The 24,897-nt window shown below is 39.8% G+C and overlaps 2 protein-coding genes across 4 annotated transcripts in view; one reads left to right on the forward strand and one right to left on the reverse strand.

Moving 5' to 3' along the window:
• The window catches only part of LOC108277064 (uncharacterized), a 44,430-nt gene extending 27,178 nt beyond the window's left edge, over positions 1–17,252 (forward strand). For 2 of the 3 annotated variants that reach the window (XM_017489375.3, XM_047161097.2), the window contains 16 exons: positions 1,573–1,723; positions 3,985–4,121; positions 5,609–5,792; positions 6,129–6,164; positions 6,750–6,871; positions 7,977–8,106; positions 9,428–9,558; positions 10,751–10,877; positions 11,055–11,087; positions 11,278–11,387; positions 11,515–11,641; positions 11,992–12,119; positions 12,211–12,334; positions 13,106–13,267; positions 15,092–15,251; positions 16,297–17,252. In XM_017489375.3, the coding sequence (XP_017344864.2) occupies positions 1,573–1,723; positions 3,985–4,121; positions 5,609–5,792; positions 6,129–6,164; positions 6,750–6,871; positions 7,977–8,106; positions 9,428–9,558; positions 10,751–10,877; positions 11,055–11,087; positions 11,278–11,387; positions 11,515–11,641; positions 11,992–12,119; positions 12,211–12,334; positions 13,106–13,267; positions 15,092–15,251; positions 16,297–16,385 (1,951 nt within the window). In that variant the 3' untranslated portion in view covers positions 16,386–17,252. The remainder of the gene's footprint in view (positions 1–1,572; positions 1,724–3,984; positions 4,122–5,608; positions 5,793–6,128; positions 6,165–6,749; positions 6,872–7,976; positions 8,107–9,427; positions 9,559–10,750; positions 10,878–11,054; positions 11,088–11,277; positions 11,388–11,514; positions 11,642–11,991; positions 12,120–12,210; positions 12,335–13,105; positions 13,268–15,091; positions 15,252–16,296) is intronic. The other variant, XM_047161098.2, reaches the window with a different exon arrangement.
• Positions 16,514–24,890, reverse strand: riox2 (ribosomal oxygenase 2). The gene is made up of 10 exons (XM_017489376.3): positions 24,772–24,890; positions 23,355–23,800; positions 23,134–23,253; positions 22,484–22,612; positions 21,478–21,581; positions 21,249–21,351; positions 18,967–19,135; positions 18,674–18,762; positions 18,443–18,583; positions 16,514–17,874 (listed from the first exon to the last, which is right to left on the reverse strand). The coding sequence occupies exons 2-10, from the start codon at positions 23,796–23,798 to the stop codon at positions 17,722–17,724; spliced, it is 1,452 nt and encodes a 483-aa protein (XP_017344865.1). The 5' UTR covers positions 23,799–23,800; positions 24,772–24,890; the 3' UTR covers positions 16,514–17,721.
• Between the last annotated feature and the right edge of the window lie 7 nt (positions 24,891–24,897).

Here is a 24,897-nt window from a genome sequence, read left to right on the forward strand (position 1 = left end):
CATACTTTTTAACAACAAATACAGTCTTCATAAGTGAAACACAGGGATCAGAGCAAGAGTAGACTTTCAGAGCTATTTGTTTAAACAATCAATCTAACAGGGCACACCTGGGCAACAAGGAACACCTGTCAGTCACATGTTTGGTCACTTGAAAAATCTGTCAGGTCAGAGATATGTTGTCTATGATCTGTTGTTTCCAATCTGTTGTTTAGGATCTGTCGTTTCCGATCTGTTGTCTATGATCTGTCGTGTCCGATCTGTCGTCTATGAGCTGTCGTCTCTGATCTGTCGTCTGTGATCTGTTGTCTGCGATCTGTCATCTATGATCTGTCTTTTCCGATCTGTCGTCTATGATCTGTCGTGTCCGATCTGTCCTCTATGATCTGTTGTGTCCAATCTGTCGTCTATGATCTGTCGTGTCCGATCTGTCGTGTATGATCTGTCGTGTATGATCTGTCGTGTCCGATCTGTCGTGTATGATCTGTCGTGTATGATCTCTCGTCTATGATTTGTCGTGATAATCATCTTTTGACCTCAAACCCAAATGAAACCTTCAGTGTATATTAAAAAATTAAAGAATTGGGCATGCTGTTCCAGTACTTTCAGAGGGGACTGTACCTGAGCTCCTGTACAGGATCCCAATAGTCGATTGCTGACAGTTCTGGAACATGAACTCACGATTTCAAAAACCTTTTGTCCCTAACTATCACTGAGATACCACTGCCAAAAACCACACAAATACAGTTACAGGCGATGGACTCGTGGCAATTGAATGCTAGTTATAGAGTGTTTGGTGGTTGCTAGAGCTCTTCTGTAGTTAGTGTGTGTAAGAGTCTGTCCAATCCTTTCTTTCAAACAAGCTTTTGTTGAGCTGGCTTTGCTGACAGCAGATGAGTGGTTCAGATGTGTGGTGCGGGAAATTGGATAGGAGCTAAGAACTGCATTCTAGCACTTAGTGGACTTTCTTTGAAATTTGATTTACTGGTTTTGATTCTGATTATCTCATGCCACAAGCCAAGCAAGGAGGGAGAGAGCGTTGCAGTAAACTTTTCACACAAATCGATGAGATGATTCCTGCTGTGTCACAGCAGCAAGCAGTGCTTTGATGGATTATTCATGTCACTACTACTTTCTTCAAATTGGAGCTTTACTTAACCCTCATACTCCTGATATTGTTTTGGCTAAAAAAATTGTAACAGGTTTGCAGTTGAAAGCTGACGGTTTGCAGGCACTTTGTCAATCCTCTAAGTAAACATAGTCACACAGCAAAGCTTAATGAACTGAAAGGAATATGAAAGTGAGTGAAACAGAAGATAGGAAGGGTAATTTTAGCTTCTTTTTTCACTACTACTAAACTAGCTTGTCAGTTTATCTGGCCTGACAGTGACAGCTAGCAGGGCAGGGTGTTAACTTAAAGAGACTACAACAGAAGGAGTGGTTTAGTCCCTATGGAAACTATGGTCCTTGGAGTTGTTTGAGTATCGTTATGGGCAGTATCTGGGTTGCTGTGTAGTGCTTTTTTGTGTGTGTGTGATTGGTAATGGAAGTACAGACTGTTTGTGTGTGTCACAGCTGGCTACTTTATGTGGAACGGAGATACCAGGGGTCTTGTATCCTGCTTGAAGAGGGACAGACTATACAGACCAGTGGAGAGACTAGAGAGAGAGATGGTCCCTCTGCTCCTACCACATTGTCTATTGGCTCCATCAGGAGAGCAATGAAGGTATATCTGTCAAAACTTCTTTTTTTCTCTACCTCTGTCTATATCTGCCTTTTATATCCTAATGGTCTCACTGGTCATATGATGCATCTGACACACATTTCCTGTCCAGCCAAAAATACACTCATAATTCATTAATGTAATAAACTGACTGGAAAGAAACTAGGCAAAGCATAGTGTTTGTGCATTCCCACAATGTTGTAGCATTTTGGCACACATTCTCAGTGTATTCAACTGCTTTGTAGCTGAGAGAGTTTGTGATAAATTGGTGCTTCTGCTTAAATGCAGAAGTGTAACCAGGACAAAATCATAATGCATTATATGACAGCCAATGCTGCTGGAGCTGTAACTAATTATTCAGCCCAACAGTTGCTAATAGCACACCATGAAATTCTAGACCTGGCGGCCTGGAATCAGGCACACGTTGTTGATGTCCCTGCTCGAACACACCCACTAAACCTGGTAATTACCAGGTGAGGAGTTTCTGCAGGATAGTCGTTAAACTGTGACTGTACTCTGGCTTTCCAGGACTGAAATTGATGACCCATACACTAAATGATTTTTTTGGACCAGTGAGCTGTCATTAATGCCCTGTTTGGAAACTGTCAGTGAGAACAGTGTTAATGTTACAGAGAATAAACAATCAAAAACTTATGTAGTTAAAAAAAAAATTATGCAGAGAAAATAATGGGTACAAAATTACCCAAACTAGGATATGCAGTAATTTACTCTCTAAAATTGACTTTACTTAAAGTTCACAGTGTCTACTCAGATCACTAATTAGGTTTGAGTGTTTGCTAAGGCTATCAGATTACTGAAATCAAATCAGGGATGTACGGTCAGGGGGAGAGAGAAAGTACCCCTCCTTCAATTCTATGTTTTTATATATCAGGGCCTAAATAACAACTGTCAAGGTCCTCGTCAACATCATGTAGTCAAAGTGTAGTCATTTTATTCCAAAAAACATTCAGAAACCATTTGGGGTGGGGCTGGGGGTGGTACACCCTTCCTACCCCCACAATTATTAAGAGAGTAATTAGCAGCCAGATGTTACTAATGAAATGCAAAAGATTAGTTAATCAAGAAGTCTGACTACTTTAAAAGCACAACTTCTGGCAGTTTGGTGTTCTGGAGCAATCATGAGTGTGTCTACATCATGCCAAGAACAATGGACATCAGCTATGACCTCATAGAAGCAATTGCTGCTGCTCATCAATTTGGGAAGGGTTATAAGTCCATCTCCAAACAATTAGAAATTCACCATTCACCAGTGAGAAGGATTGTTTACAATATGGAGAACCTTCCAGAAAGGAGTCCCAGGAAATTCAGTCCAAGGTCAGAACATTTAATACTGAGAGATATAAAGAAAAACCCAAGAGCTACATCATGTGACCTACAGGGCACTGTATGCACGGTAAATGTTTATGTTCATGACCACACAATCAAAAAATAATGAACAAGTATAGCTTTCCTGAAAGGGTAGCTAGGAAAAGGCCCCTTCTCTCCAAAACGAATATGGCAGCATGACTTAGGTTTGCAAAATTACATCTGAACATACCACAAATGTTCTGGAATAATATCCTTGTGATTGATGAGACTAAGGTGGAGATGTTTGGTCATCATGCAGTGCCATAAAACCAAACATAGCATATCAGCAACACCTCATACCAATGAACTGAAGCAATGTTGTAAAGAAGAGTGGGCCAAAATGTCTCCAAAACAATTTGAGAAAAAATTTGCTTCAAGTTATTGCTGCTAACGGTAGTTCTACAGGTCACAGAATTACAGTGTGTACTTATTTTTCCCCCACATGGTTTCTGAATGTTTCTGAATGACTACATTTTGAAATCTGTTGTTTTTTGCTGTCATCTGAGGTTATTTGTTTTGTTTATAGAAGTTAGTGAGGACCGCACAATTGTTATTTAGGCCCTGATAACGCTCAATGTATTTTTTTAGAGCTATTTTAGGACTACACCACTGATATAATGTGTATAATGTGTATAACAAAGTAATTCTATGGTAATTCTAAAGTAATTCGCACGGTGGCTTAGTGGTTAGCATGTTCGCCTCACACCTCCAGGGGTGGGGGCTCGATTCCCACCATGGCCCTGTGTTTGAAGGAGGGTGGACTTTAAATGACGGTAAATATCTTTGCCCACTGCAGTCCTGCTCAGCACCATAACATGATATCATTTCTTAAATTGAAGGATCTCACAAGAAAAAGGTGGTGCATTATTTATATATTTATTTATTTTGGTCTGTAGGATGATGCTGTTCCAGAGATTCATATCTATTTAGCGAGTTCTATGAAGGAAGAGTTGGTTTGTCTCCACTCTGAAGCTGAAGACATAGGTGTACATGCCCCAGTCCACCTCTCTGACCTCAGTGTGCACTCCGGATGGTAAGGCCTGGTTTATACTTGATGTGTGACCTTGTTGCAATAGCAACATGAATGGCATTGTTCACATACTTGCCTGCATACTTTTAAAGCAACATCAATGTACCTGTGATCAAGTTTCTAAGTGTAAAATGTTTAGTGATTTTCATACAAAGCAATATTAAACAGACTGACAAGTTTTGTTTCTTTTTAAAGCTTTTTAAAAGACATCTTGTGTATACTTAGTTGTTGTTAAAAGCAACTTAGTTGTTGTTAAAAGGATCTCCATAACATTGTGAGTCAGACATCTTGCTTTTCGTTGCCATAATAGCAACTAGACCAGCTCGAGTTAAGCTGACTTTACTGCTGCTACGTTAAATCCACTGCAGCACTGTCCAAGCTTGAAGGGGCGTCTGTGCCAACTGGCTGTGTTGCATTGTTCACTGCTGAGTCACAAGCGTGTTCTTGAAAACTGCACCTGTGGAAGGAAAGGCCACTTCCTGGCCCACTGTTCCTGTTCTCCTGCTTGTATAAGTGGGTCTTTGGGAAAGCCATCATGCTCCAACTAAAGCGGTGACTCCTCCCAGGACAAATCTAACATTCATTATGAGCATGGAGATAAGGCAGTTTCGGTAGGGAAAAGTAATTTTTCATGATTAATTACACTGTCAGTTAAAAGGCTGCAATGACCGATATTCCTAGGTCAGTTTCAGGCAGGGCTGTCAGGGTAACTGTAATACCGTGAAACCATTTAGGTGATACTTTTGTGACTATTAATGTGGTGTTTTTTTTTTAAGCATAGTTTTATGTATTTCATACCATACTAAAATTAACATGCATGTCAATGAAAAATACAACTACTAGATCTGACATTATGGAAGTTTAGACTGCGAAAAAAGCATGAATGCAACCTTATACACACTTGACTGGGTGATTGAGTTAATTACACACTGACTGTCGGTCTGTATTCCTCTTTATTGATCTCATTGTTCCATTTGGCTAAAAAAAACAAACCCCACCGGATGCTGTGTGCTGATGTGTCTGGGTTTACATTATTATGAAGTGTAACAACAGTATCTTAACATCTTGGAGCAGAATTTGACACCTTCAAATTACCATTGGGTATAAAATACTCACGGGTGTCCACCATGCTTTAAATATAGCTCACTTTGGTGTTATAGTCACAAAATTGAGCAGAGTTTTCCAGACTGACTTCTTTTGTGAGTGTGTCTGTCTCTTATCTGTGTTTCTCTCTCTGTCTGTCTGTGTCTCTCTCTCTCTCCCTGTCTGTCTGTCTCTCTCTCTCTCACTGCCTGTGTTTCTCTCTGTCTCTCTCTCTCTGTGTCCCTGTCTCTCGCTTTTTTGTGTGTATGTGTATGTATATATATGTGTGTATGTATATATGTATGTATGTGTATATATGTGTGTGTGTGTGTGTGTATGTGTGTGTGTGTGTGTGTGTGTGTGTGTGTGCGTGTGTGTGTGTTTTTGTGTGTGGTGTACCTCTGTAGCTGGCAGGCAAGTTTCTTTCCTGACATGAAGCCAGTTCTGGTCTTTTGTACCCATAGCTGGGTGGCCTATGACGGCGTTGGATTCACAGGAAATCACACGGTTCTGGAAGCTGGAGGCCTGACCACACCCGCTATACAGAATGCTCTCATCTCCTGTGTGCGGTCACTACGTCCACTGAGAATGGTGCGGCTACATTAACCTCTCTCACCCCTGACATAGACACTAACCCTACATCTGCCTGTATAGTTCAGATTACAGCACAAAAACAATCATTGTAATCACAACAGCATTTGTGTAGTATTTAAACCAGTAATTTAGTGGTGTACCTGTGTAATAACATAGTTCGTGTAATCTGCAAGATAAGCAATGCATATGCTGTTTTTTTATTTTTAAATGGTATTGCTATGCAGTTTTGTTAGCTGTGTATATTTTATAGGTCTGGCATTGGTTGCATGCAGCCAGACACTTCAAGTCCTATGTACATAAATATGTTGTATTTCCCATTTATTCTGCCTGCAGGGAGGTCTGAGAGTACGAAGACCTCTGGATCCAAAGGTAAGGAAAAGCAAGGGTTAATTCAGGGAAGCCATTTAAAATTTACAATTAATATTAACAATTAAAATTAACAGCTCATTTGTTAGGACAATTTACAATATCTATCAATAGCTAAGGAAGAAATTGGCAACTCGGAAACCATTTATGCATTTTATTTATGTCTTACTTTTGCACTATTTTAAAATGACTCATTGTGAACAGGTTTGACAAATTTAAGAAAAAACTAGACTCTAGATTAGATGTGTGTATGTATAAATTTGCTTGGCTAATCACGTGTCATATGAGGTGGAAGTGAGGTAAGTAAAAACTGAAATAACGTGAATTGCATACATAAATTTATTCATTGTGTCACAAGAGTACAGGCGAATACTGTTAGAGTTTGAGGATTTAAAAAAACAACAGTGGTCCTTCAAACAGCTCTAATGAATGTGTCCATGGTGCACAGGGCACAGAGAGCCTGGCTGTTCAATGGAAATACTTTTGGTGCTCTCAGGAACGCATTGGGTCACATTGCCATTCATACTGCAAATGTAATGTGGCCACGTGTCTCAGTGAGGATGGTTGTTCTCTTGTGTCCCTGCATAGATGGTGATGTATGAGAAGCCACTGTTTCAGGGTCAGTGCAAGGAGCTACTGGAGAACACACCTAGTCTAGAAAGTGCTGAGGGAGTAGTATGCGTCTCCTCACTACGAGTCACTGGTGGAGTGTGAGTATTTTTCTCACACGCACACAAACACAGTTTTTCCGCCACCGCAAAGGTGCTAACGGCTCTGTCATAGTAAGTGATGCTCTTCACATGCTTTTTAAATGAAGGTGAAGTTTCTAAGGAAACTAATTGTGAATGAGGGCTGATACCTAGATGGATACCTGGGACTGCAATTACCACATGCAGTTTTGCACTCGGGTCTCCTTTGAACAGTGGACTAGTTCAACAAACAGACTTCATATAAAAACCATAATGAACTTTCCTTTGCTTTTACAATATAATTTGTTACCCAGATGAGGACGGGTTCCCTTTTGAGTCTGGTTCCTCTCAAGGTTTCTTCCTCTTAACATCTTAGGGAGTTTTTCCTCGCCACCGGCTTACTCAATTGGGATTAAAATCCGCACACTTAAAATCTGTATCCTGTGTTTATACGTTTCTGTAAAGCTGCTTTGAGACAATGTCCATTGTAAAAAGCGCTATACAAATACAATTGAATTGAATACCTAGCCTTCTCAGGCATAAATCACAATGCTTGTCACATGACCACACTGGATTGTTACGAAGCTAGAACCACATTACTTGTGTGTATGTGTGTGTGCGTGTATGTTTTTTAAGTGCTCATTGCCATGCTAGGATTCTGCAGTGAAAATGACATGAAAATGAAAATTTTTGTATGTGTGTAAGTGTAACATTGCTGCAGCAAGACACAACTTAAACAAATCCTGTTCTCCACCCTCTGCAAACAGATCAAGAACTGTTAACACACTTTAGGGCATGTCTGTGTTTAAGTGAGCATATGTGAGTGTGTATAAAAAGATTTCGTCAATGGTCTCTAATAACTGGGTGTGGAAGGAGGCTGATATGAGTTTCTTTGTTTTTCTGACGCTCCCTCTCTATCTATTACTTTTATTAAACTGAGAGTTCCTGGGACAGGGCCCATTTTAGGGCAGTATGTTTTAATGATGGGCATGTTCTTTATGATTTACAAGATGTGTATGTGTGTGTGAAGGGTGTGTGATGGGTGAGCTTATTCTACGTATACTGTGTGTTAGCTGGTGGGTGGGCTACTGTGGCAAGGGTTACAGTAATGTGCACTGTGATGCAGGTGGGTGGGCTACTCCTCTGAAAACTACAGAGGGCAGCAGTGTCTGCTGGAGGAGGGCGAGTACAGCGACTGTACCACGCTCTTCAGTGAACCAGGAAATGTTCTAAGATCCTGCCGCTTCCTTCAGGCTGTGAGTACATACATCTACACACATGCAGAGAAACACACTTTGATGTGTTTGACGTATGACTTTGATGCATTGCATGACTAGTAACTTTTTTACTAAGTTGATCAGTAATTCCTCAAAGCATAGTTGACTAGTTGTCTTTTACATAGTTAAGGAAAAACTTTTTCAGGACATAACTTTTTTTAGGCTGTTTTATTTGTGCAGCAAAGAGTGCATCAAACTGCACTTCAGTTAACAGCCCTAGACAGGCTGCAAATAAAATTTCCAGCTTCAATGCTTTTTAGGCTACACTGTTAACAATGCACATAAAATAATGTGTGAAATAATTATTCTGTGTATCATATTACGCTATTTAAGGACATACCAATTTCTTAAATGCACCTCTATACAGTAGATGAGCTAGTGGTTCCTGAAGTTGAGAGTGTGCATCGTGGAAGCTCCTTATAGCTTATTCATGGCTGGAGGACGAGATGCCTACAGCAGAGTCTGGAATGTTTTCACGTTCAACTCCAGCCTCAGTAGCGTCTGACAACTAGATTGGCCTCATTGAGCTGGCATGCATGGCTTTGATATCACTTCCTGCAAAGTGATATCAAAGTGTTAATGGTCTATTAAAGCAAAAAAATATATATATTTAAAAAGACATTATTTTTGACTGTAGAGTTGGCTCCACCTAGTCTGAAATATTTTCAGACTAATACTGTCTGTCTACACCTTCTTATCGTCTTCCTCATTGTTTTTACCACTGCCACTTGACATCCCCACAGCGGTGACTGTAAATGTGTTAGATGACTAGACTATGCAACCCCTGGTATATACACATGCAAGCACAGTGACATGCACTTTAAACATGTGCCTATTATCATCTTTATTCTATTATCATCTCCTCTACAAGAATGAAACTATTCAAGTACTTCCAAATATGCACAGTCTCAGAGCAGTTATATATGTGCATGTGGTGGGGGCTAAAAGTGGGACAGATTTTGAATTTGAGGCTCTAAGGCTTTGACCCGGTTCGACTCGCACTTGTTTCGCTCTGAAAACAGCACGTGATGACCCATAGCAAGTATTTGCTACGGCCACCATTGATCAAATTAAGCAAGATGGGGGTACATAGTAAAAGAGAGATGGATAAAGGCAAGGGGTGAGGTATAGAAGGTTCAGCCTTATTCTCTAATCTACAAACCAGACCAAAACTCTGTCTAGCAAATCTCTTGCATCATTCTGTACTTTAATAGATTAGGAAAAACTGATTTATTTTCTATTTGGATCCTGAGCAGTATGAAGTGGTTTTGTTAAGTTGGACATGTTGTGGTTATTCCAGGATTTTATTGAGCCTGCAGTGTTCCTTAATAATTGTGGAGAGCAGATCGAGCTTGTGGACCAGGATGTGGCAGACCTGCAGCAGACTGGGCTAGTGAATGAAGCCAACACCATCCATGTTAGAAGTGGAGTGTGAGTAAGACATTAAGGATCTTTTTATTCATTAGCAATTTCATATACTGTATTTATATCACAGGGTCTAGAGAAGAAGCTGCAATATTCTAGGCTCAGTGCCATTTGATGATATACTCCTTTTGCTCTTGAGGAAGAAAGTTGAGTAGTATTTTCACACTGCAATCCCAGTATGATTTCTTTACTGATCTGTTCGATCTTTACGTCATTTAAACTTGCAGTCTTGCAGTAAATTGATATTTAGATTAGGGGTGCTTGGATCAGGATTTTTGCAGCCAATACCGATTACAGATTTCTTGTCGTGATCGACCGATACCGATTCCGATAGTTCACTGTTAACTTTTTTTTTCCAGATAAGGTAATACCACATATGTTGCCTTGGTTATATTACTTAGAGTAATGTTGTAGATTGTTGTTTTAATTGAGAATCATTTTACAATGAACATTGAACAATGAACAAATGGTGAATTTTTCATTGTTTTTTGAGACCTCGTAATAATTCCACATTGGTGATGCAGCGCTAAAGTTTAACGTCATCATGTGTTTTATGTCCTCGCATGTTTTACGACATCGAATTGTGATCACTTCGTGAGATCGGACAAATTTAGAGACTACCTATTGAGACGAATCTAGAATGTGATTATCGGCCGATACCGCTTGGCGGCCAATCAATCTGAGCATCCCTAATTTAGATGCACATTCATCAAGCCTTGTTACATAGGCTGTGAGTATAACACTTCCCACATATAATGAATTTGTTATAGAAAATTCAAATACACAAAAGAGTTTCTCACATGTGCATTTTTCTTAGCCATTGACTTGGTTTTCTTCTTACTGTGCAAATATTTTTAATCACCCACCAGAAAAGGTGTTAGGATGCTGTAGGATTAATAATTCTCAGGATGTCATCCTCTTTCCTGGTAATGTACTGGCTTATGCTCACACACGGGTATTTCTATCAAGTTCCCTGGAGTTGTGTTAGGTCATGTCGTAGTCAATTGATTCTTGCATTCACATTTAACTCTTGTCTTGTTTAATCATTGTTGACTTTCCATGTGTGACTTTGGCTTATGCACTATAATAAGCATTAGCTGTGGTAGTAAAGCTTTAATAAGGTGGAATCCTTCTGCAGAACTGCTCAGGCTTCCAAAGCTGGAGTTGGATGTAACCAGATCATTTGAAATGTTTTTAGGTGGGTAGCCTACAGCGGGAAATATTTCACAGGAGAACAGTGTGTACTTGAGAAGGGCCAATACTCTGGATCACTCGACTGGGGTGACAGGCAGAGTTCACCTCTCTCCATCCGGTCTGTACGGAGGGTAAGTACACACTGGAATGCTGGTTCAGCAACAGATCAGTTTTTGTTGTGCCAGCAAAGACAGTGACTGTCATTTATTTAGTGTCTGAACGTCTATTAAAAACATAATGTTAAATCAGTCACTGGTCTAATCAGAAATGCTGCTAACTGATTCCAAAATAACTTTTGTCTTTTTAAGGAGCTTTGTGGAGAAAGGGACCCAAAGTTCATGGTAAGTATGTTAAAAATTATCCCAAATGTATGAAAATATAGCACAGTTAGATACTGCTTAAATAGGATGAAACTACTTGTAAGATGACAATTCTGTCATAATGCCTGTCTATAATTGCACTGTCATTCTGGTTCAGTGTTCTGTACGTGTTCACTCTGTATCTCGTGTGTGTGTGTGTTTGTGCGTGTAGCTGTGTGCCTACAGCAAACCATGCTTTGCGGGAGAGGGCAGAGAATTCGAAAGCGAAGTGACAGACTGTGGCACGTTAAATCCCACGTCATTCCGAATAATTCAGGGCAGGTGAGACACTTCAATTTCCACTGACATTAACACCATGTTAAATACACCTCCACTTCTGCAGGAAGCCAGTAGATACACTTAGCATTTACAGTAAAGTCTCCCTGTGTCCCTGCCGTGCGATGTTTAGGTGGTTGCTGTATGATGAGAGGGGTTTCTGTGGTAACCAGTTTGTCCTTGAAGAGGGTCTTTATCCAGATTTCACCTCCTTTGGCTGCATGGCAACAGCCATTAAATCCTTCAAACCCATTCAATATGTAAGCTCTTGATTCATGAAACACATTAGATTTAGACTTTCTAAAAAATTCATTTTTTTTCTATTTTTGAATACTCCTGAATGTGTTCCATTTAATAATAACAACTATTATTAAATTGAATAGAAAGTCTTATTTCTTTATATCTTGACATTCGAATGGATTTTTAAGTGTTAGTCCTGCTCTTTGACCAAATAGCTGTCAGGTGTCAGTTGAAAATCTGAAGCGGTCACAGTCAGTTACAATATATATGCATCTAATTTATGCAGCAGTCATAACGAATGACATTTCAGAGATTTTTACATTAAGTCGTGTGAATACTAATGTAAGCCTGTCTGTGTTCCACCATGCAGAGCTTCTCAGAGCCATCTGTCAGTCTTTTTTCACTGAGCTCGTTTGAGGGGTTGGAGACCGTGACAGATTTACCCATGGAGACCATGAGCAGCTTCTTTACTCAGTCTCTTCGAGTCAACAGTGGCCTGTAAACTCCCTCAATCTTTTGTTGTGTTATATTTAAATAGATTGTGCTTGAGTTCACATGATAACGGGTTGTCTGCCGGTGGCCCGTACAGGTGGGTAGCGTATGAATTCAGCCAGTTTAAAGGGCGTCAGATGCTGCTGCAGACAGGCGAGATTCCATGTTGGAGTGATTACAGTGGCTGGGACACCATCGGCTCCCTCCACCCACTTAGACAGGTGAGCGCCAGCCAGTTTAATGGGATGCAAACTCATAGGTTGTAGGAAAGAAGTGCGAGTCTGACTTCACGTGTAGGGAAACAGCGGGAAATAGTGTAAAATATGACAGCTATATCAAAATGGAGATTGAAATCAAATTTGGTCTGAAGTAATTAATGCTTGAGTTCTTGTTTGGCTTTCAGTGGTGAGCAGTGCTCATGCTTCTATACTAGTGCTGAAAATAGATTCATAATGACTCTCTCAAGCTCCTACATTCTTCCTTTTTTTCATTCCTTGTATTTTTCTGACAGAAAATCTCACCCACTCGTTATCAGACTTCTGCAGTCATTTGGGACTTTGTGTGTGCGTGTGTGTGTGAGCGGTGGTCTGTAGTGCCCTGATAAAACCCACTCATTCCTAAAAAGATATTATGGATTTACATAACTAGATAGTGCTGACAGCAATGTCTGTGTATGTGTTTATGTTTAGAGACAGCAAATGTGGGAGTGAAGATGTAGGATGAGCATTTCTGGGATTTTTTTTTTTTTCTGTCCATCTTAATTAAAGTGTACATAGACGTGTTAAAAACACGTCTATGTACATCATTTAAAATTTTAGTCAGGTTTAGATGGGGGGTTGGAAGGTACTTCAACAAGGTCATGGCAATGATCCATGTACAACAGTGTTGGCTTTCATAAGTCTCACATCCAGTACTTGTCTTTTGCCATAGTTAGGAAGGTGGTGAATATACACTGTTATTTGATGTATGAGTAATGTTTTCTCTCTCCTCAGCGAAGGGCGTATGTGCAGGTGCAGAATCGAGCTTTGGGGATGGCACTGACTACAGAGAGAACTGGGGAACGCCCATGTCCAGCCAGACTCTCACTGCGTCCTGCTGAACACTGGCAAGACGCACAGCACTGGTTGTACACACAGTCTCAGCTCAAGAGCAAGGTCAGCAGTGAAATCCTCACATAAATATAGAGAAGGATTGTTCAAAAGGTTGTTTATTCATTTGATCATTTATGGAAAAACACCTGTTACAGTGGGTCCAAAAGTCTGAGAGCACCAGTGAAATTGCTTCTGTCTTTCCAGTGTAATACAATTTTCATTACAAATTATATTATTGGCAACAACTTGAGGGAAACATAGAATCTTTTAAGTATTTACAAGAATTTACATGAGTCTCTTAGTATTTGGTTTGTCCCCTTTTTTCTTTAATGACAGCGTGCACTGAAGCTGGCATGAACTCCACATGTTTGTGGAAAACCTTATAATCCATTTTAGATTGAATCCTTAGGCATGAACACATGTCTGAACACATGCTTCCATAGAAGAGATTAGGCACATCTGACCTTTTGTAGAAAGTACTTAACACGGATGATACATTTAAATAGGGACCTCGAAATCCTGAATCTTGAATATTAAAGTGCACCTATTATGGTTTTTTCAGATATTACCTTTCATGCAGTGTGTTACAGAGCTGTTTGTGAATGTAAAAAGTCTGTAAAGTTTCCAAAATGTAAGCGCACGACAAATATAGTTATTGACTCCCAAAAGAAGGTAGCGATTCTGAACAGCTGAAACAAGTCGTTAGTAATTCCAGACTTACTTCCTGTACTAATCTACATAGGTTTGTAATAAAAAGCCCTGCCTCTAGTTTTCAGCGGCTGCTCGCGAACAGATGGAGCTGAAACTGGTTATGGTAGTGGGTGTTTCCTTTTTTGAAACATGCTGACAGCGGTAGACCAATCACAACAGATTGGGATATCTGACCAATCAGAGCAGAGTATGCTCTCTGAATGGAGGAGTTTAGAATGAATTCTTTAGAACGGATCATTTAACGAGTTGTTTGTGACACTGAGGAAACAAAGGTAATGCTGCAGTTTAAATTATGTGCACATCAAAGTGTTCTCTCGACCTTGGATGTATGTAAATATATTGTAGGAGACCTTTAAAACAAAATTAGGCACGTTTCAAAACCATAATAGGTGCACTTTACATATTCAAGATATTGAACATTTTAAATCCCAGATTTTCATTATGGTCTCAGACTTTTGGACCCCACTGTAAAAAAAAAAAAAAAAAAAATTAAGCACCCTTCTAAAATGTAAACATAGCACAGTGTTTTAATCATTCGGGTGCTGAGAGTTGAAGATCCAAAACACTGGTTGATGTTTCTACCAGATGTAAGAGTCAGTGGTGTTTTCTTTTTTACTGTGGCATAGATAGTCACGTATTCTGAATTGTGAGTACTATTATAGTACTGTTATATATCTTATAATATATTTGATATTATATATATGAAAACTATATAATAAAAATATAGTTATTGAACTTTATACTTATTCAGTGTGGAAACATGTACTATTTAAATATGTGCTAGTCATCATCGTCCAAGCACAGATTCAGCTTTCCATAACAGACTATGCTGTAATTGCGTTCCTGTTACACTGTCTCGAGAACTAAAGTGCCACATGGCTAAAAATAGAGTTGTAACTATAGAGCATTATGGAAATTTAAGCCAATTGTATTGTTGCACATGTCAGCAAAACCTGAAGTACGGATCAGCATAGCTGCTATGAAATGAAGGATCTGAGCACGGTGAAATGTAATCTTGCTCGATGCAGAGATTACAGTTTTGATCAGGTTTTTTTTCCCCCAGTTTAGAATGATATAGAATTATTAGGGGCAGCATTACAGTTCAGGTGAGCAAAGAAAAAAGTCGCTATGGACAAGGGCATCTGCAAAATGCTGTAATTATTAATGTGTGTACAGGTGGGAAAAGGCTGCATGTCTGTGATTGGTGGGAAGGCCTGTGTGGGTGCCAGAGTGGCTTTGTGGGAAGAGCATGGGCGACTGAATCAAAGGTGGAGTTTAAACGAAAATGGGACGATCTCCTCTCATTTAGACCACGGCCTAGTACTGGACCAGAGAGGTAAGTTTTCTTTATGACCATTATTACCTCATATTATTATGATCTAATTTTTTTTTTCTTTACATAATTTGCATGCAAAGCATTTAAAGCTGCAGTATCAAAATCTTTTGGTAAAATGAAATAAATAAATAAATTATTGAGCAAGTACATAAAAAATATATATTTTTAAATCAGTGTTCAAAACTGTCTCCTTACGTTACCCTGATTCGCAAGAGTAAGCCTATAATAACGATTTATAATTTGAGCTGTCGGGCCGGATTTCACGGGAAACGTCATTCGTTTTTACGTGTTGTCCATAAACAGAAAGAAGGAGACCTGGCTACTATATCGTGTGTGTGGGTGTTGAGAATGGTGAAGTGTTTGTAGCTTGTTCTTACAAGAGCTGCTTAGAATTTAAACTGGTAAACTGATTGCTTTTAATCTGGAGAGTTCTAAAAGGCAATCATTGTTGACATGTGGGGAATCAGCTATGGTCCAAACCAAGAAATCTCAAACGGCAGAGAGCCTGCGGTCAAAACGGGAAAGCTACAGAGCCCGTGCTAAAAGGTGAATAAATATCGGCATGGCTTTTGAGAGGTGATGAAAACTCTGAGATCTGAAAGTATTAAAAAATGACGCAGAGATGGCTTTTTTCTGTTAAGACATTTCAGTGGCTCAATACGTAGCTAGCCAACATTAGCGCACTTGTTCACTTGATTCAGCTAGGCATAGGGTTTCCTATGTTGTTTTGTTTTTGCTATGGATAGTGTGGTAAATTGTACTTATTTTCTGCTAGCCATGAGAGAGAGCAACTCACTTCTACTCCAAGAAAACCGTATCATGTTATCATATTATAACATGTTTAAAAAAAAAAAAAACCTCAGCAAGTAACTTGCAATTTTATGTTTCGAACAGAGATGGTAATAGAGAGGCAAAAGTTCAATACTGCAGCTTTAACCATGTTTTATTGCAAAACAGCCAGTCATTTCTGATGCTTGCACACATCACCTCACACTTTATACATTCTGGAAGCCTGACTGGAGCCTTTCCTCTGGTGGTGTTTCAGGTGGGAGTGGACTAGACAAGGACCATCTGATCCTGAATGAGTTTTGTCCTGATAGAGCCACACAATTCTGGGACATAGAGGTGCTTTAGTGCTGAGGCCAAGAATCAGTTTCCCTGAAACATGGTAGACAATTTCAAACTAAACAGCACTACCTCCACCCAGTTAAAGAGGAACAGGATGAAAGAAGGTCGAAACCACTGTTCTTTAAAAACCTAGCCCTAAGGAGCCTCTGCAATTCACGTTATCTTCTGCATCTTGATCCTAACACCGATTTGTTCAACCCATTAGACGATGTTTGTTTATGAGTCAAATCAAGTGGTTGCACTTTGGCATCTGAAACCAGACATTTGATTCAGTTCTACACTTGGTGGTATTCAACAGTATCTTGGAACAAACACAGAAGCTCTAACCGAACGAGGAAGAAAGCCTGTTCAGAGAGGTGTTCTGATTTTTAAACGCAATAGCCAAAACCACTACACATACAAGTCTATGACTATTCAAGGGCAGAATACCTGAGGACAAAGGAGCTGTGTGCAGTTCCTGTTTGAGGCAATATAAAGAGTATGAAATATATGCTTGCTTTTTTTTTGTTCTTCAAAGCACATTTGCACTACTGAGATCCTCACTTGAACAGAAGTAGCCCTCTCGTAAGTTTAGTGCGTTCCCCCTACGCACTGCTACTGGATACAACAAACGATGTCCTCTTTCAGCCTCAAACGATGTCAAAACTCCCTTTAGACAGATACAGGCCAAATGCTTACTTCTGTTAGTTTGGCTATGTACAGAGAATTATTTAAAGCTGGTCATATCACTGGATTTATGACTGAACACTGAGTGTATGATATTCAGGAAAAGATGTATGTATTGAATGCCATGTGCAAAGCAAATAATGTGTACAGTTACTAAGCTCACTGTTTTTAAATGTTATTAATATTAAAGATATATTACATTCTGGTGTTCTGGTTGAATGAATAGATGACCTGAAAAATTTCATTTCCAGCCTTTTATCTGTAGACATCAGATCCCAGAATATAACAGAAACAATCACAGAAACAGGACGGGAGTGTGCGTGTGATTTTCCCACAATGGTACTGAGAGGATCCTTGGTACATGTCGCGCAGACCCTCTGCTAGCATCACTGCACAATAGCAGAGTATGTACCAGAAGAAAACCTCTACTGTTACACACTCATGTCATACTCTGATGTAACAATTACGTCCATCTGCTGATGTTCTTATAAGTGGTCCTGTACCGACAGTCCAAAGATGCGAAGCAGGTCAGTGTTGCTTATAAACAATATTATGAAGAGCCTGTAAGCTGTAGATCTGTAAGGTCACACACTGAACAACACTGGGAGATGAGGTAAGGAGTTTTTTTAATTTTTCAAACATTTTCTATATTGTGAAAATATCAGCACATGACTAGTTAGCAGACCTGCAGCAATCCCTCTGTCCAGAGTCCGAGCACCAGGCCGAGTTTATCAGCATCCTGCTGCAGTGGCAGCTCAGCCACACGGAGTCGCTCTCCACTCAGGAGCTGCTGCAGAGCAGGGAGGTGTGACATGGGGAAGTCCAGACCCTGCAGCAGAAATGAAGAGAAATATAAGTGTGGGAAGAACACAGTTTAAAAAAAGAAGGAGAAGTGACAGAAATGTCCCGTATGTCTAGCCAGTGAGGAAGGGATTAACCGTGTTTATAAAAAATAAAAAACACCAAGTGGTCAAATATTAAGCCGATTATAGATTATCTCATTGCCTTTTTCAGAGCTATGAGATTTTTCTTCTTTAACATTCCATTCACAGAAACCAAACCACTTGTAAAATGTTTAACGTTTAAAATCAATCGTATTAACATTATTCCCCTTTCTCTTAACGTTATAAAACTTGCCGTCAATTTCAGAACAATATTATTCTATTGTTATTTCAACGTTGCTAAGATTAAACCAATTCAAGTGAACAGTCAGGCTTAGAACATGTTCATGGTACATGTCTAGACCTTACTTTGAGTGTAGTTCTACATGAATCACATTCGCTTGATCCAGTTAAACGTAATTAACAATTAGCTCCATGCAGGGGTTCAATTATTGTAGATTACAAAGCTTGCTGTTATAATCACTACACTAAACAGGTGTTTGTGCTTCATGTCACCTGTACTGTCTTCTCGTCCTCGTCCTCATCCTCCTCCTCCTCATCATCATCATGATGATGACCCCGAGGCCCCATCATGTGCGTCTCCCTTTTGTTCCTCAGCGAGTGTAGCACAAATGCCGCTAACTTCATAGCTTCATCCTAAAGAAGAAGAAAAAAAATTGCATATTTATTTATGTGAATAATGGCAAGAAAAAAAAATGTTAGTAGACTCAACAGAAAGGGACATACCGTGTTGTCTGAACTGGGCTCCAGTGTCAGAACAACATGCTCTCTGAACCTCACACACACCAAGTCCTCCAGCGTTGGCAACTTTCCAACTTGAAGAAAAAAGGGGAAATAAATCCTCCATTAGCAGGTGTACCACAAGTTTTACACTTACAAGCGTAGACACACATTCTAATCCACTATCTAGTCCATTTGTGGTTTTGGAAAGGTCCAGTGTAAGTTACATTTATTATCTGGAGCCAGCTGGACTTTACATCATCATCATCATCATCATCATCTACATTGCGCACACACACCTGGAGCGAGGTCTTCCTCTTGCAGGTGGTAAGGTGGGAGTCTGTTGGAGATGAAGTCTCTCCTCATCTCGGAGGAACGCAGATCCTGTTCGTCCTGCTCCAGTTGCTCCGCTAGATTCCTCAGAATCGTACACACGTGCTTCTTTACCTCAGAACCCATGTGTGCAGACTGACACACAAATCAAGAGAGGGGAAAGCAGAAAAGGTTGACGTTAAAACCGGCTCAAGCCATACTTTATCTAACAAAGTAGACACTTCTCAGTACTCTAGGAAACCTGGAAATGTACACCCTAGGGTTTTCAGTCTGCAAATGAGAATATGGATCTTGGAAAAGAAATGCCCTTGTTTACCATGTCTATTTTCCCATGATGCCCATGTCTTTATAGTTCTACGTCTTGTAGATTGCAATGGAGTAAACGGCAGGGCTACCCATTTGTTACTGAAGATTAAGTCTGTTTAAAGATTTTCACACAATGCAAAATAAAAATTCAAATGAGCATATTACTTCCCACATGTGTAACAGTGTTAGCAGCTTTGTTTTTGTCCTACTTAACATCAGCTCTCTGTCATTTGTTTCCAACTTGACGCCTCATTACAAACTGAAAACACGTGCTGTTCTAAGGGAAATAATCCACAGTGGAGTTCTGCGACAAGGTTAAGGTGCAGAGCAGAGACCGAGGTTATTGTTTTCCAATAACAATACATCCTAAAGTGTTTTGTTCCTGCCAACAAAGTTTAATAACGACACGTCGTGCTTTTTATCCTTTTATAGTTGCGTTAAATGTTGCCAAATGTCCACGAGACGAGCTAGTTCCCGTCATCGCTTATGTAATAGTGGCTATTTACAGTCGTTCCCTCACCAGCCTCTCTTTTCTTCTCTCTCTTGAAGTTGAAAAGATAATAAAAGAGAGCGTTTCATATTACTGAGAAATCAGAAAGCATATGTTGGTACAGTATGTTGGTATATTTCCACAAACTCCTCTGACTTAAGGACAGAGGAGTTTGTGGAAATATACCAACATACTGTACCAACATACTTCCAAGTAGTGGAAACATACCAACCTTTACACTGACACTTTTACAGACTCCTTCGATCAATGTTAAACATCTACTTACAGAAATCTTCACCGCATCAACAATTTTATATGTTGTGTTTTTTTTTTGTTGTTGTTGTTCAAAAACACATTTGAAAAAAAGGTGTTAATTATTAGCCTTAGGTCGCTTTATGGAGCACAGGTCATACTGTCTGTTCTTGTGAACCAGGTGTTACTATGGATACCTCATGAGAATGAGTGCATTCATTCGAATCTGTGATTTCAGCCAGCACTACTGTTAGAGCCATGCCGATCTAGAAAGTTAATCAACTCCTGACCAATCAAAATCAGAGAATTCTGCATCACTGACCAACTAATCTAATTATTGACCAAATTCTGAAAAAGACAATATTGTGATTAAGGTGTTTACATGAGTCGCGTTTAGAATATTCCTTTCATGTTCAGGTTTTACATGTTATAGAACATAGATTGATTAACAGCACACGTCATTACGTCCCCACGCCACGCCGTCCGACATTCCATCCAGAATTTCACGTATCGACATACAGTTCGTCTTCGTTATGGTACCGTACACAGTTTTGGGGGTTTTTATTTTTAATATTACAAAACCTTCAAGTGCAGTTAATTATTTATCATGCTGTACGTGCAAACAGATGATTGCTTGAAGCCGTGGGCTGCGTCCGAAACCGCGTACTTACCATCTATATAGTAGCCGAGATACATGTATTTCTCCTACTATTTAGTAGGTAAGTGCGCGGTTTAGGACGCAGCCGTGCTTTCGTTTGCTGTCACATGGTTGAGCACTGCCGTGTGTGATCGTGTCCTGTCGCAAAATGCGGTGAAAACTCCCACACGATGTTAATAGTGTGATTAAGGTGGGTACGTGTCTATAATGTACTTCCATAATGCGACTAAAATACGATTACTCCACATGTTTAATTCGATTTTGTGCTTACTTCGAGTAAGACTTTTAGCGGATTAAGGTCATCAATAATCGCTGTTTACATGGTAACTTCTTAATCAGAGTATTGTCTTATTCGGGTTAATATCGGATTATTGTTGTCCATGTGAACGTACTGACTGTGGCATATGGATCTATAAGTCAGGAAAAATCCTACAAAACTGAAGTATTAAATAGTGTGGAAGCCTGTTAGTGAACCAGTGTGTACAGGATTTTCAATGCGGTCACCTCAAATAGTACCAATAAGGAAAACATGATGTGCTTACAGTAAGGAGGTTTCTGGGTAAACCACGGCGTAAGCTGATGTCATTCTTCATAGAGTTTAACATAAAACCAGGGAAGACGTCCAACACAAAGTCACCCCACGACCTGGAAAAGTTACACACACAAAGGAGACATAAATATAGTTTATATGGTTAATACAAAATATTATACTAACGTATAGAGTTAGAAATACTTCATTCACTCAGGAGGTGTGTGTGTGTATAGACATACATGATTTGATATGTGCTGAGAGTGAGGTGTGTGGAGTGTTCCACTCCCGCAGGTGTGTCTGCTTGATGAATGGTTCCTCTGGGGAAGTACAGCAGATCACCTGCCTACACACACACACACACACACACACACACACACACACACACACACACACACACACACTGCATAATCAAAAATGATGCACATTGGAAAAACATGCAAGCTAGAATTAAGCACTGTCCATCTGAGGATTTTTTTTTAAAACCATATGTTCACTTTTAATCACAAAATGGACAGATAAAGTGTACAAACATTTCATTCCACCATGTGCCAAAAAATGAAACTAGATGACTATTGAATATTCTTCAGTAAACTGAAGTGAAAACTTTAGTTCATTTTAATATTCCTCAGCGCACAGCTGCAGTTCCCTGTGTGATCAGCAGAGGACAGCAGAGGGAACAGTTCAGTATGTACAGTACAGTTGAGGTCATCAGTTTACAGGCGCCTTTCAGAATCTGAATAATAATAATAATAATAATAATAATAATAATAATAATAATAATAATAAAAAGAGGGAATATAAAAATTGGATTTTGTTTATTTAGTACTGCCCTGAATAAGCAATCACATATTTACATATAGTCCTCATGACACAATAACTGAATTTACACAAATGAACCAGTTCAAAAGTTTAGATACCCTTGATTCTTATTAATACCATGTGCTGTTACCAGGATGATCCACAACAGTTTTTTTGTTTTGTGATAGATGTTCATGAGTCCCTGTTTGTCCTGAGCAGTTAAACAGCTAAACTGCTAAAATCTCAAGGTGCAAACAATGCAAAAGTGAAAACATTCACTGATGAAGGCAACACAATACATTAAGAACCAGGGGGGTGTAAACTTGTGAACAGGATGAGCGGTGTAAATTTTGTTGTTTTTTAAAGATTTTCTTTATGTGAACTTATGACCTCAACTGTATGTATCATGTTCACTGTGCCGTCAGTGTCCAGCCTCTGCGTAGATACCTTCAGTATGATGTCATGAGTGGGCTTTCCGATGCGCTCCTCAGGCTCTGTGCTGTATTCGCGAGCCAGTGGGACGGTCGGCTCGTACAGGCGCCAGTGCTTCTCACCCTCCAACTGCAGAATAAACACCTACACTGGGGGAAAGAAAGCACTCAGAACCCAGCCATGGGTTCACACACTCACAGCAAAACATTAGAACCCAATTTACTATTCGCTGCGTTATATCTCACCCTCTAGATCCTACTTCTGTGCATCTGATCAACATTTTCTATATTACAACAGCAGATATTATAAGTATAGCTTCTCTTTGTCTAGCAGTAGCACTAACCCAATAACATGCAAGAGATTTTCCACTTTACTGAGAAATCAAAGGAACTGATAGCAAAGGCTTCTTTTTCTTATTAGCATTTAAATTGAATGATATTAACTGTAACTCTATTTATTCAGTTTTATGGTGCCACACTTAATACTGCAACAATTCCTCATGCATTTATTTGTAACGCTTGACAGAAAATAAAAGCTAGGGAAATTCTGAACAGTTCATTGACTCTCGATGTGAAAGTACTAGAGCACTTAAGAGGACTTTGGTGAAACGAGCAGGTGAACAGGTGGATATCAAAAGAGCCTGAGGTCATGCTCTTCAGTACTACCTCCACGTCATCATAGTGAGGCGGAAGACCCTGAGAATCTTCGGGTGTGATGTAGACGTTGGATCCGACCAGCGCCCCGAAGAAACACTCCAGACGCTCCTGAATATGCCACAACTCATCCTGAACACACAGACACACACAAATCACAAAGCTTGATCTTGTGCTTATCCTACAGTAAACATTAAGCATTCATTCTCAGATTGAAATTCTCCACTGCTCACCTTAAACCTCTGCGGCTGGTGGAACTGGATAGTGGCCTTCTTCTGATTAAAATCCTTTCTCAGCTGGCTGTATTTCACACGGCCCTCGTTATTCATCACTGCCTTGTCACCGTTTACACAGCGTACCATGTTAAGATCTCTGGTGTACTCCAGGCCCTGGGCGCACAGCTGTTTAAGATCTGACAGCTGAAAGAGGGACCGGTAGTAAGACACGAGTGCTGGGTCTGATCTCTGCAGCAACAATGGTTTCTTCTCCCAGTGCTCACGGAAAAACTCGTCCACAGTCGTGGGTGAGATCAGACTCTGGAATAAGCTGGCTGGAGAGTCGAAGCACAGTGGAGATGCAGGGCTGGTGGTGTCCATCTTTCTGTGTTTAGCAGGCACTTCCATGTCCTCTTTCTTCTGCTCAGGACATTTTACTGATGATTTGCCTTTTTTAGACATTCCTGTGCAGCAGAAAACAGATTACACTTGGTATCCTCGGTTTAGAACAGCACTCACCAACCCTCTTCCTTGAGATCTACCTTCCTGCAGGTTTCATCTCCAACCGACATCTAAGACACCTGTTTTAGTTGATAAGTTTCAGGCATGATCTCTGGGTCTCAATTCTGAAGGTCTCTAGTTTGTGTCACGATGTACCGGAACCTAATTGTTTTGTGTTCATGGAATGTGTTGTTTTTAGCATTCCTAATCACCCTGCCTTTCGTCCTCTCTCGGTTCTCCTTCTTCTTCTCTTATTCTCTGGTGGACTAGACGTTATGTAGCTCTTATGTCACATATATATATATATATATATATATATATATATATATATTCTGTATCATTAAACTAAGGTAGTTTCAGTGAACGATGGTGTCGGTGTGACTTCTTCCCAAGCTCGGATGAGCGGAAATCAGCCAGCGCAGAGTCCAAATTCTGGTTCTGTGACTGGGATCGTACAAAGAACTTAACAGTTGATCAAGAACTTCTTAAGGTGATGATTGAATGGTCAGGAGGGCATGATTATGGTTGGAGCTAAAGTCTTCAGTAAGGTAGATCTCCACGAACATGGTTTGTGACCACTGCTTTAGACTAATTCAAACATAACTCTAAAATGTTGACTCTCTGGTACTTTATCACAGATTGTCAAACCTGTGGAGTATACTGCACATTGTTTGGATTCCCTGCACTAACACACCTGATTCAGGTAATCAGCCTTCTTGAGCTGCTCCTGGAGTACAACCATCACACTGTATTAATTTTGAATTAAAAGTACCTCTTTCATTTCCACCAGTATTAATACAATTAAGCGTTTGATTTACAATCCCGACTGAGCTACATTATATTGCTTAGTTACTTTTTCGACGTGTGCACTATTTAACTAAGTCTAATTACAGTTAGCTAGACAAATAGATGGCCTAAAGTCAAGCCAAATTACCTTTGGATAACGAGGTCACTGAAGTAAATCAATGTAACGTAATTTCAATGAGCTCTATCTTACACTGCGTCCCACGTTAAAGTCCTGTGCCACACCGCTAAGCGTCCGACTAGAAACACGTTATAA

This window comes from Ictalurus punctatus, chromosome 16 (genome assembly GCF_001660625.3).
Source record: "Ictalurus punctatus breed USDA103 chromosome 16, Coco_2.0, whole genome shotgun sequence".
In the NCBI taxonomy this organism is placed as follows: Eukaryota; Metazoa; Chordata; class Actinopteri; order Siluriformes; family Ictaluridae; genus Ictalurus; species Ictalurus punctatus.

Coding starts and splice junctions, on each gene's coding strand:
- riox2 (XM_017489376.3), bottom strand. CDS start 23,798: ATGTCTAAAAAAGGCAAATCATCAGTAAAATGTCCTGAGCAGAAGAAA. Junction 23,254..23,354: donor ACCAGCCGCAGAGGTTTAAG/GTGAGCAGTGGA, acceptor CTGTGTGTTCAG/GATGAGTTGTGGCATATTCA. Junction 21,582..22,483: donor CTCATGACATCATACTGAAG/GTATCTACGCAG, acceptor GTGTGTGTGTAG/GCAGGTGATCTGCTGTACTT.